The sequence below is a fragment of the Nicotiana tabacum genome, chromosome 10 (assembly GCF_000715075.1).
Source record: "Nicotiana tabacum cultivar K326 chromosome 10, ASM71507v2, whole genome shotgun sequence".
Lineage (NCBI taxonomy): Eukaryota > Viridiplantae > Streptophyta > Magnoliopsida > Solanales > Solanaceae > Nicotiana > Nicotiana tabacum.
This window is the reverse complement of record NC_134089.1, coordinates 164,886,320-164,899,752: the sequence shown is the minus strand read 5'-3', so window position 1 is coordinate 164,899,752 and position 13,433 is coordinate 164,886,320. Positions and strand designations below refer to the sequence as shown.

The 13,433-nt window shown below is 36.9% G+C and overlaps 1 protein-coding gene across 1 annotated transcript; it reads right to left on the bottom strand.

The window, feature by feature from the left end:
* Positions 1–542: 542 nt before the first annotated feature.
* Positions 543–12,739, bottom strand: LOC107770462 (uncharacterized). Its single transcript, XM_075223505.1, has 19 exons — positions 12,490–12,739; positions 11,737–12,290; positions 9,786–10,317; positions 9,371–9,628; positions 8,442–8,533; positions 6,860–7,069; positions 6,380–6,784; positions 5,046–5,224; positions 4,852–4,945; positions 4,716–4,772; positions 4,280–4,414; positions 4,112–4,183; positions 3,098–3,211; positions 2,843–3,004; positions 2,617–2,745; positions 2,342–2,443; positions 2,172–2,251; positions 1,635–1,772; positions 543–1,483 (listed from the first exon to the last, which is right to left on the bottom strand). The coding sequence occupies exons 2-19, from the start codon at positions 12,244–12,246 to the stop codon at positions 901–903; spliced, it is 3,852 nt and encodes a 1,283-aa protein (XP_075079606.1). The 5' UTR covers positions 12,247–12,290; positions 12,490–12,739; the 3' UTR covers positions 543–900.
* Between the last annotated feature and the right edge of the window lie 694 nt (positions 12,740–13,433).

Below are 13,433 nucleotides of genomic sequence, written 5' to 3'. Positions count from 1 at the left end.
GTGGATCTAAAATTTATATTTGACGGGTTTAACTTTAGTCTTGTCATGAACCCACTACACTTTTGAAATCGTAAGTTCAAAATTATATTCTTTTTAAAATTTTAGTGATTTTCATATATATATATATATATATATATATATATATATATATATATATATATATATTTCTATACAAGATGTCGAAAACAAAACCGTCCAAAATGAAATTTGAACAGCCAATTTCACTTGTGGAAGTGTAACTAATAATTATTGCACAATAGGAGTTTTTAAGCATTGGTGCATGTACATATATTTAAATAATTTTAAAAAATATAGCATTGTTATACATGATTTAAGAAGAGGAACATGGGTTTACGTGAACCCATACCCTTAACCTAGATACACCTAATAAAAGAACGAGCCAATTTGCTGAATTGAGCAAGTTGCGTTGCAACAATTGGTTGGAGAGAAACTTGAGGCAGCTGAACTTTTCTAGTATCAAAACCCCGTGCTAAAATGAAATCTCTCTGGGTTGCAACAACAATTCAAATGATTTCGAGAAATTTAGCAAATCGCAGGTGACTCAGATTACTTTCATGCACCAACATGTTGCACTTTGGTAAGAATATTACAAATAACCAACTTAAATAGCTAGCATTTGACGCATTCGCTAATTTTCCTATGGCAACTACGAATACTCGATTTCCTTCCTACCTCCTTTTCCTAGACATTCCTATCCAAAAAACAAATCACTTCAACATGTGATATACAATTATACATGGACGAATTAAATGACAAGATGACATCAAAAAAGTACATGGGGCGCCAGATTGCTAGAAGCCCCAAGTGCAAACTATGGCACAAACTAGCGAGCCTCTGGGCTGAGGTCTCCATTTTGACCTAGCATCAACAAAGCAGATTTCACACCTTAGTCTTTTTGGAGCTGGCTTTCTTTTTAGTTTTGACTCTCTTTGCGGACAGTATGGACGATGCACTCTTGCCTTCAAGATTCTTTGTTAGCTTCACAATGCTTGCCATTCCTTTTCGTGCTGCTGCTCGATGTTCAGGCCTACGGCTCATCATCTTGCGGTCAAGGGGCCAGTAGGCATATGGCTCAAGTTTGTCTTTCCTCTTGACATCACCACCTGCCTTCTTGCTTGCATATTCTGTTCCAGTGTAGGCCCATCCTGAATCAGACGTTTTCCTCCGTTTCTGAGTTTTCCTTGAGCTCTCAGAAAAGCGACTTCCTGCTTCGCTTCTTACATCAAAATCATTAGTAGGTGGCTTGACTCGTTTTTGCTTCTTATCTCCCTCTTGAATAATCAAACGGCCTTCAGAGTCTATTTCTGCTTCATCTTCTGACTCAGACTTCCGCTTGAGATTGCCAGATCCTCTAAGAGCTGACCTGGTCTTCTTCTGGTCAAGTAAGTCAAGTGGCTCGTCGTCTAATTGATCATACAGATCTTCCTGCAAACTCTTGGCTGCTTTCCGTGTTTTCTTGGACCTGGAAATATGGCATACACCCACTCATCTTACATGTGAAATATAGTCTAAACTAGAAAGCATCACTAAAGATTACAATAGCTTCCAGCGTCTGTAAAACATCCTCAGGATGATAAATAGTAACCATTACATATTAAAACATTCCCACTGACCGTAATAAAGATGCTTTGGAGTCTGATACTAATGTAGCCTTGCTCCTACGACCAGCATCCATATATTCTGCATCACTATTCTCAGATTCTCCGTCATCGTACTCAGAAAAGATTTTTGTATGATTCCATCTGCTTAGCCTGTAATAGGACAGGGATGTTAATACCATAGGTATTTAAAATAATGCTTGAAAAGTTACCAAGCACTGAAAATAAGAGCTTCTTATCCATGCAGGACAAAAAAGATTAGTGATCCAAAGAGCCATAGTCCACCTTACTTGGGATAAATCTGAATATTGAATATTGGTAACCGCCAAAAAAAAGGCAAATATTTTTTTTTTTGCTGATAAATAAACTTATCCAAATCAACAGAGGTACACAAAATACTCCAATATATCTTAGTTGCACTTGTCCAAATCAACAGAGGTACATAAAATGCTCCAATATATCTTAGTTGCTTCCCATGTGTCAAGCATCAAATATTCTTCTGTGTATTATTCTCAACTTCAGTATGCAGGTATATAGAGGAAGGAAAACAACCTTGATGTTGTTGCTTTTGACATATGAGATCTGCTTTCCTCAGAATTCGACGCGAGTTTCCTATCACTTCGCTCCTTGATCTGCTTTTTCATCAGAAGAATAAATAACTCATCTGAACATTTAATATTCCACGAGCATTTTCACAGGTTTAATTTCAGTTCATGACAAACCTTTCTTATATTAGTAAGGAGTTTCATGTGGTCTTCAGGCATCACCTCTTTTACAGCATCCAGACCACACTTCTTGATAAGCATTTCAATAAGCAGCTTAACCTATGAAAAAGATAACATGCACGCAACCACCTTCCAATCAACAAGCCATCTTTATAATAGAAGAGATTCCAAAAACCAAAATTATATAAGACCATGGAAGATGTACTAATTGCATACAGGAACCAAAACCAAATGAAAACACAGTAGTTTGGGATCTAGGAGAAAAAAAAAACCTTGGCTTTGAAATGCTTCTTGGTATTATTTTCCCAACCAAGAAGGGCCTCTACCATGCTCCTTAAATGTGCTTGTAGTCCCTCAGCCGGCGACTTTGAGACCAGTACCTTCAATAGCCCTAAATTAGCCTGCATTTAAGACAAGTTTCAGGTGAGAAAAACTTCAGAATATGGCAGGTGAACACTGGTTTTCCACAATGTAGTCTTAATGCAGACTGGAACAGACCTTAATTATTTCTTTGTTTTCTCTCTTAAGGAGAAGAAATGTTGATGGAAGGACACTGTACGCAGCAGAAACAAGGTCGGTGAATTCATAAGCCAGGCGAGCTACGCCTTTAACTGCTGCACTGATCATATGAGGTGTATCTCCAGCAATACCCCCAGCAACCTGCAAGTGAAAATGCCAAGGACAACAGTGCCTATGTCAAACAGAAAGAGGCCACTCCATTACGTAAATTCATCAAATTATTACTTATCGTACCATAGTAAAAAACTGATGCAGGTTCTCCTTTCTGCCACCTCTCTCTTCATCCCCACAAGCATGGCCAATTTGGACAAGAAGCTCGTACGCCCGGTTCCTTGTTTTCTTGTTAGGCTTACATGGAATCCTCAATAATCTCAGTACAGGAATTAAATAATTATAAACGTTTTACATTTATAAACCGTTCTTCCACCTAGGCAGCCAAGACTAGTTAATGGTGAGAAAGTTATTACGTTACTACAACGTTCTAAAAGCTCTCATAGCAAAATGATCATGAAAGAAGATAGTAACTGTTTTAAGCACTAACTTGACCCTTTTGCTAAGTTACCCAATCCTAAAGAGAAATCAAAGACCATTAATCGAGGCTATAAGTAACAAAACAATCTTTTACCTGGGATTTTGTGGTAATTCGAGGACACAACCACATGAACTAATAACAAAAATAAGGAGAAGAATGATGACAGTTGGAAAATGCAGAGCTCAAGAAAATGATAAAAGTCCACTAATTTTGGAGTCAAGTATCAGTAGAAGGAACAAGACTAAATGTAAACTGATGGAATTAAAAGAGGAGAGAACAAAAAATGTGGATACTGAGTGTAGTTTGTACAATCGTTTTCCATCCGGGACCTACAAAAATTAATGCTTAGCCCACTGTGCTTCAGAATGCCGTTTCACATGGAAAGACTACTAAACTTATAGCATGATTAGGCTAGAGACATCTAAAAGTTAGAGGACATACTTCAAGCCTTAGGAAAAAAACAAAATTTATTATGAAAACCTTGATAATAGCTAGCAACTTGTAGCCACTGCAATTAGCAAAAGGCTCAAACTTGATGTTAGAATAGCAAAAGGACTAAAGATATTACTAGAGCATATATTTCCTATAGATTCATCCTTCTATACCAACTATGGGAGAAAAATCATTAAGGATAAATGGGCACATTTACAGCAAAATAAATTCCTTTGGGAAAAAAAATACTAGTCAGCTCTATAGCAGATGAATAATAGACAAACCTCTTTGAGTGCAAGCAAAATTTCAGTCATAAAAGAAGTAATACTGTCACGCCTCCTCTGTTCTGGGTCATCCTGTAGAATGCAATGAAGTGTAAAAAACTATGCAATGCTATGAATCTGCACAAATTTGAGGCGTCACTGTTTTATCCACAAGAGGATATGTGTCACCTTTGTAACATGGACAATTAAAGAGTATAGACAGTCAAGTCTGTAACGTTTGGCTGAAAAATGATTTGCAGGTAGTGCTTCAATCATCAAATTAAGCAACTTTTCGGTACTTCTTGAAATAAATTCATCTGATTCCTGTCCAAAGAAGTTGCAAAACTTAATAGCCACAAAACAAATGTGCCAAAAATATAAACGAGAAATCATAAGAGAGGTGCTTTAACAGTATAGCTCAGATTTCTTTCTTCAGAACTTGTACCCCTTTTAATCTGAATATTTTCAACCATGCCAATGATATTTCACTTACTCAACTCACAAGTTATTTATACAAGTTGTTTTAATTTTTTTGGACATCACCATCCAGTCCTACATACGTTAGAAGAATACTGAGAAGAAACAACAACAATGCCTTTACATGATATTTGGTGACAACACTTACCCGAAGGATGATGGAAAGAACTTTATATGCCTTCTTCTGGATCAAGCCTTCATCATCCTGTGCCTTATACTAGTTATTAAATCTTCTACATCAAAAAACTGAAAGGTGCAGAAGCAAACACATAACTGACACCAACCATTAAAGCAGGCTCTATTGCACCAAACAGTGCATTAGTATGTTCAGCATCTAAACCAGGCAAGAGAGAAACCGCCAGATCAAATAACTGTGCCCTAAATGATAAGAAGCAAGAGATATTGATTCAGTTAACACAAAGAAAAAGGGACTTTGACAGCAGAAGGAATGAAACAAATGTGATTTTGATCATCCTACCTCTTTAGCGACAAAGAACTTTCACTGGATGAGTCATCAATCTGCATTGAATTGGAACTTTTGGCCTTCTCTGCCTTCCCAGACTCTCGAGTCACCTTCAAAAGCTCACGCATGGTCTTCATAAAGAACTTTCTTACTTCCTCCTTGTCAGCAATAGGAGCCAATTCACGGATTGTGCTCTGTATGTAATACGTATTGTTCGAAAAGTGAGCTAACAAGATATTTTCCAATCATTTTCTTACAAAAAATAAGTAATGCTTTCAGGTCTGACGACTTCGGAAAAAACATAAAGAGATGCCAATACACCAAATTATGGTCTTTATAAGTCATAAATGGGCTATAAAATTTGTGCGGTAATTATTTTGACCAAGTAAAAAATTCAGGCATACTGAACCACAGAAGAAAATGTAAGTGTACACTGTATCACAAAATATGAATAACATACAAGCTTTGGATTGCCAATAACAGACCTTGTCAACAGCTTAAAAGAGACTGAAATACTATAACATACATCACCTCTAATGAAAAATGTGACAAGACTACCAAGTGACAGCATCTCAAATGTGACGGATAACTAAAAACACAATTTTTTAAAAATTACTGAACTACACAAGCAACAAGGACGAGGAGAACCTTACATAGAGACCTTTTAAATCAACAAAATCTACTACCTCCATAACAATAACAATGGCCTGGTTTGGAGCAAACTGATCAAACCAACCAATCCTCAGTCTAAACGCAGATTAAAATATTTTTTGCAAGGAAAAAACCTTATAGATTAGGCATAAAATAATGTTAATAATTAATCAACAAAGGTTTGTTTAATTAAAACTTCAACCTGAATATAAACGATTCAGTCAATAGGGGAAAGGATCCATTCATGTGTTGAGTCTCGTTTGACTGAAAGATGTGGCCTTTTGGATCCCATTGCTTGATAACATCTTTGGAGCAGTAAAGAAAAGATGTGGTCTTTTTCTTTTGTATTAAGTATAATGCCTTTGGATAGCAACTAAACACATATGAGCAAAGTGGTCGAAATGGCTACAAGGACACAGAAAAAACTATTGGAGGATATGTTTCCAACGGCCTCTTTGGTTTCTTACATGCTACTGAGAGAATTAGCACAATATAGATATAGAATGCAGTTTCTTCTTCTTCTTTTTTTCTTTTTCTTTTTCCATTGGAGTGTTTCACTGTTTCTCTAATGCAGTTGTGACTGTGATTCAAAGATTCATATATCAGTTACAACACTAACAAAAGAAATTCATCCATCTGAGTATCTACATTGGCACATTACTATCCCCATAGGGTAATAATACCCTTTTTTACGTTACCTGCAAAGATCCACCAGTATCCTTAGAGGATTTTCGGAAGACTCCGGAGAGAACAGACAGCAGTTTAGGAGCAGAAAGACTCAATGCATTCAAGTTATCACGTGCAACTTGCTGGTTATAACGCGCAATGGCTCGTTTTTTGGGAACGCTCATTTCAGTATCAGACAAATCCACTTTTCCTTTTGAAATGCTATCGTTCTGCTGAATGAGGATTTGCAAACTGGAGCATATTATCCCACAAACATCAGGCTCTTCCCGTAAAGCTTTGCTCAAAACCTTCTCCAAATCCTTAAAGCTTTCAGCAGTGTCCACAGGGTAATTGCAAAATGAGGGTAACAACGACCACAATGAATACACAATTCCATCAACAGTTCTCGCAGTATAAATCTTTCCCTTGCTCTCGAGCTACCACAAAACATAAGAGTGAGCTCAGTGTAAATAAAAGAGGGGCACAAGAGGTGTCATTTAGCATAAACATACCATTGCAGACCTCTGCTTCATAGCTCCAACCATCGACAAAATTGAGTTGGTAAAGAAACTTAAATGCACACCAACGATGTTTTGCTTTAGAATTGGGAAAAGCCAGATGTTGGACTCCGATAAATCTTGCGCGTCCAATTTAAGAGGAAGAAGAGTTAGAAAAGATTCAGGTCCCATTGCACCAACAGCTGATCCAACACATTCGTGCAGCTGTTATCAACAAATCCTTAAATCAGCAGTGTATACTATCGGATAAGAAAATGCTATAGCTAGACAAGCTCACAAATCATATCCCAAAAGAACATTAAAGAACTAAAGAAAAAAGCAATTCAACAAGGGAAAGGGTCCAACACACATTCATTGGTTATATCTGTACATTTTTATGGGCTTTTAAAGTATATCTCACACTTATAAATAAATTTATCTCATAACAAAAACTCCAAAGACTATGCCAGGAGCAGCAGACACTGATAGTGGTTCGCTATCTTCCTTGGATCCCGAGAAAACAAAAAGACAATCATCAGCCGAAGGAGTTCGCTGATCCGTTCTTCTTGTCTGGTCTCAATTCCTCTTTATCTTTTTTTCCTCAAATGTCTCTATCCTATATTTTTCTCAGTCACTTCTCAAGTTGGTAGCAATTAGTCCTGTTTCTCTTTTCTGTCAGAGGGCCTTGGCCAAACTTTTTCTATACAGCATCAATCCAAGATGTCTTCAAACCAGAAGGACGTGCTACTTCATCCATTGTCTCTACATCTAATGCTTTCAGGAATTTCCACACAAACTTCACCTATATCTGCTCAAAACTGCTTATCAAGTTCTATTATTTCCTCATTTAGCGAATCAGATTGATCTGGATAGAAATCCAAACACGCTTCCTTTCCTTTGTCCAAAGAAGTCTATTCAGAAAACCTGCAATGCCCTCTCACCATTGTGATAAATTTGATCTCTTAAGCTATTTAACCAAATAAATTTAAATGCATGTAAAATATTAGCCTATTCTCCAATGAAAAAACATTACCTTATTTTTACCAATCAGACAATCTTTTATTAGTTTTTAGCCAATCTAATCATTTTTGTTTGTTTATACTGCATCTGCCATGACTATTTCCTTTTTTTTTCTTTGATTGATAGCATATGCCATGACTATTTAGTTTGTAATTTTTCCTTTTCGGTCCTAGTTTCCAGATACATAATTATATTTGTTCATTTGCGAATTTCAAAGTATTAGGATCATAACAACAGGCTTAAAATTGTGAGATCTCCATTAGACTCAATGTCTTAGGAGCAGCAACATTCCTGCATCATATTAATTTCTAAAAAATCGAGGCTTTGAAAATCGAAACATAAGCCCAGCTAATAATGGAGAAGTCAAATTTGATCATCAATTCAAATTGTCACACAGAGATCAAATATAAAAAAGCAACTGAAACTGTTGTCGAAAAGGTCAAATCGCGAATAGCGGCAGCAACAGAATAACTAGGGGCGGGAAAAAATAAATACAACAACTACGACGCCTCAGTACCAAACAAGTTGATGACAAAAGGCATTTCCATGATTAAGCAGCCCCAAAAGCAAGGTTCACCTGTCTACGGTAAGGGAAGTCTTCATCTGGCAACTTTTGCATATCAGCCAAACTCTGAAGTGTTCCCTTCAGAAGGTGAGAAGAATAGTGACCTAAAAAGAAATCAACAAAGAGAACCACTTCACTTGACATCCCTTGGTTTATATATAGAAAGAAAGCAACACAGAAAAGCATATCTAGCTCACTGTATCACCAATTGCATCCAATGATTGGGATACAATATTCAAGATAAAGAGTACATATGTGTGCAGACACACACCCATACTTGGGAATGGGGTGGATTAGGTCAGAAGCAGCTGACAGTGTTCATCACTTACTATTGGCATAGTCAGTAGTAGCAGTAAAAAAAGGACAGCCCGGTGCACCAAGCTCCCGCTATGCACGGGGTCTGGGGAAGGACCGGACCGCAAGGGTCTATTGTACGCAGCCTTACCCTACATTTCTACAAGAGGCTGCTTCCACGGCTCGAACCCGTGACCTGCTGATTACATGGCATCAACTTTACCAATTACATAGTAAGTAGTAGCAGTGATGCAGCTAAAATTAAAAAATGGGGTTCAATCAAATTATACCGTGCAAGTAGGGTAAATACAATTTCTTTGTCTATATATAAATTGTTGAATCGACTTAACATAAGAGAAGCTTCTAGATATGGCTTTTTTTTTAAATCCCCTTGTTACAACTCCTGGCTGCACCACTAATCAGTTGTAAAATACTAGGAAAGCAAGAAGCAATAATAAAGTACTCAATTTTATCAAATTGAACTTCATTTTAGGAAGTCCAATTCCATGGAAATTGATTTGAATAAGTGTCAGATACTGTGTAGACAGAATATTTTAGATCATTCAACAACTAGAAATTAAATATCGAGATTTACAACTTAAGATGGCTATATTTTTTTTAAAGAAGATAATAAGCAGTGCAACCACCTAGCTTGTCAAACATGGCAACCACTACTTGAAATGACATGTCCCAGACTGCTGCATAGTGATAGGTAATTAAGCTCTCAATTGTGGCACAGATTTTTTCAATGATAGTTGGTCCAGATTTCCTCATATCAGTATTAGAACTAATTATGTCATCCACACCCTGTTTGATCAAGTTTTCATCAATGCATTCATGTATTAAGCTCTTGAGTGCCTCCAGTGCAGCCCTTATTGCTTCCTCGTGCTCAGAACCCAGAACATCTGAGGACCATAAATAACAAAAAGTAATAGTCAAACAATAACTATCAAAATCAGAACAGAATTTATAGGTGCAGTTGAAAGCCTTCTTTTTGCGGCATGAAACAGATTGATTCTTATTGTAATCCATGCTAGGTAAGGAAATAGGAAAGAGACCTACCACTAAGAGAGTTGAACACCATAGGGAGCTTAACCACACATAATTGCCTGTTAATCGAATATACTCTTCTCATCCCAATGCCAAGCAAGTGAGCTGTGAATGTCAGAGTATCAGCAGATGACTCATTCGCAGAAACTGAAGTAGCTAATGAACCCAAGAGGTCCAGAAGCACTTCTGCGGATACTTCTGCTGTCGGATGGATACAAAGAGCACTCAAACCATCTGTAATGCGCCTATTAACAAGAGGCTGATGCAACTCCAGTAGAGACTTGAAGTACTTCAAAGTACTATTCGAATACTTTGAAGACATATAAGGAAGACAAAGTTTCAGAGCATCCAGCACGTGTAAGACTTGTTGTGCTCCTTTGGGTCTTTCAGAGGCATTTCCAGTTGTTCCTCCTGCAAGTAGAAGGGACCTCTCGAAGAGATTTGTGATGGCTTCACTTGCAGGTGCCAATAGAGGAGCAAGCATAGGTGATGCCTGAAAGTTTTGCAAGACATCACAAATGCAACTATGCGACATCTTTCTCACCTGTTCCATCGATCAATCCAAACAAGAAGAAAATTCAATGTCAGTGTACTTGACCATCCTAACTTTTGAGTTGAAGCATTATGTAAATGCAAAGAAACATTACAAGTAAACAGATATCAAATTTTTATACTATAGTTTCCCTGTTCTCTAATTTCTGCTTCCATGGGGAATTGAGATCCATGTATCTTATAAATTTTTCGTTGAACTGCTTTAATTGTTGTATTTTCTCATTCTTTGTTTTCTCATCAAACGCAACTTGATAACAAAATAATCTCAAATCAAAAATAGTAACTTCTCCTTGTAGTATTATAAAATCTAAAAAAGTATCAGAATTGCTGGGCATGGCTGTACGCCAATAACCTTTTGAAATAAACATAACATTACCTTAACTATCAACTCACAAAAATATCATTCTGCTCATACACAAATCTTTTATGACACAATCATTATAACTTTGTTACCACCATGACGTGTTGAAATCGAAAAAGTTATCAAACTGTAGATCATGTAAACATGCATCCTACTTATCATATCACTACACGGGAAAATTCTAAGCTTGTGAAAGCACAGTCTATTACTTAGTTGATAAAGCTATCTTGTTCTTCAAAAACCTTCTTTTACTATGGTGCTAACGCAGGATAAAAGAACCTGGCTCAACCTTTGCTCTAACAAGAAACATGGACTGAATAATATAACGATTGCCATTCAAGAGAATAAACATGAAAACCCATTCCTTAAGTAGCCCCTTCCCACATCATGAAAATACTGTTCCCCATAAGATTATCTCAAGTCACCTTTCCGACATGAGTTTAACTTATATGCACTGACAATGTAAATAGTGTATTTTCGCCAATTATAAAAGATTGATTTTCATTTCTTAAGACTGGTGTTGTCAAGGGCTCATATAAGGCGCAATTGAGCCCTTAGCGCTTCCCGTGGCTTAAGCCCCACTTCAGTGTAGGCAAGCACTAAGGCATGAGCCTCATTGCCCACGAGTTCTATCTTGAATCGAGATGTACTAAACAACAAATATAATAAGCAAATAACACATTAGTTGTTGAGGGAAACATTGTGAATGAATTTGTTTCTTTTTTCTTGAATTACATAAAATATACATATATATTTATTTTTTCTCCTTCATTGCACCTTTTTTTTAATAAAGCTTGTGTTTCTTAGACCTGGAGTGCTGGAGCTTTGGACCTTTGACAACACTGCTTAAAATTACCAATCAATGTTTGTATAGAGAATTACCTGCAGCGTCAGTACACACAACTTATGCTCTTCCAACATTTGCAATTTCCATATTGTTAAAGAAGCACTTGATAGATTAACCAAAAGAAAGGCATGCACTAGGCCAAAAGAACAAAAATAATCTAACTTCTTATTAAAATTGTTAAAAGAGAGAAGGAAAGTAGCGACCTTTTGGCGATCATCCGTTAAATAACAAATAAACACACCATAGAGTTGAGCAACATCCGACCAGTTCCCTTTGGATCCCACAATTAGCAAGTGCATAACACACTTTAAGCACCCAATGATCCCTTCGATACCAATGGTCTTTAATCCAAGCAATTGAGTCATAAGGTTAGACAAATACTCGTATTTCTGCTTCAAAATGGCTTTGTTTATTCTAGGAAGGACGAGGGATAAAATCGTGGAAAGTGCATCGATTAGGTGTGATGGAGGCCCTTCAGGGGAGGAGGTATATAGGCATTGGAGCGAGGAACACGTGGCGCCGAAGTAAGTGATTGGGGTAAGAGGAAGGTTCTGGTCTTTGAGCTCCTGTGACATTGTACCAATGGCGGTGCAGATGTGGACGTGGTGTTCGTTGTTGGGTGAGCTAAATTGTGATAGTACCGTGTTGCAGAAGTCATCTGAGGACACGTCAGCATTTTCCGGTAGATGAAATTCCATCTCGACGCCTTCCATGTTTGTGAGAAACCTCTGAATGCGGCGGCGGATACAAACACCCTCTGCAGAACTCAACAATAAGTTTATATTAGTCAAAACTGATTCTTAAATGCAAATTAGCAGAGCTATTAATAGAAGCAAATACAGCAGGTTAATCCAATTCACAATTTTTTTTGATTTAGCAGTAAACTTCACTGCAAAAAGGAATAGGCTTTTGGTCTAACTAGAGATGAGAAAGCATGAGAGAGACAAAGAGAGTACCTTTTGATTTCGTCTGCAAGGAGAAGAGAGGTGTTTGTTGCAGAAAGAGGTAGAGGAGAGGAGCAGGGTAAGCGGAGGAGGGTTTTTGGCAAGATTTTAGGCGCAAAATTGAATTTGGGCTTTATTTGTTTGTTTATCGCCCACACTGCTTACAAGGAAATTGGACCTGGGCTAAGGTTCAAATTCAAAATGGACCCGAAGTATAGGAATTACACCATGTAACCACTTGTAACCAAAAATTGCATAATATGATACTTTTTGAGGCGATCTCTATCTTTTGATCCCCGTTTGCTCCATGGACAGAGCTTTAAGGTTAGAAGTTAAAAATGTTTTTCCTGGGACAAGCGAAATGCAACACTTGTTAAATTTGAAGTTCTGGCCATGAGACAGAAAGGGATAAAAATTCAAGACTATTCACTTTGGATATTATTTGTGTACTTCACCGGCTCGTAACACTCCAATTATAAATACATATCATTTTTAAACATTATTTAAATTTTAGCTCTAGGCTTTCAGCTTTGCCAAATCTTAACTTCAAACTTCGTGTCCAAAGTTTGAACCAAAGATGTGGAGTTATGTTTTGACATAGCCTAATGTAGACATGTAATTTTTGACCCTCCCCAAGATTTTTTATATTTTAGCACGTAAATATTTAATTTAGGTATAATATCGCTATTTCAACTAATTTTGACTCTTTTACTTTATTTTATTACCAAAAAAATGAAAATTACAAAAAAATAGCTTCATTAATGTTTTTTTAGTCATGTTGAATCTTGAAAAATACCAAAAATAGTTTTGTGTTAACGGTCAGTCTTATTTTAATAGTTATTTTACTTAAGTAGGACAAATTAATAAATGAGATCATATTTTAGTCTCGTTCGCGGGGAAAGAATAAAACTTGGGCTCGAGCAACCCATTTTTAGGCCTAATTTTTGGACCTAGCC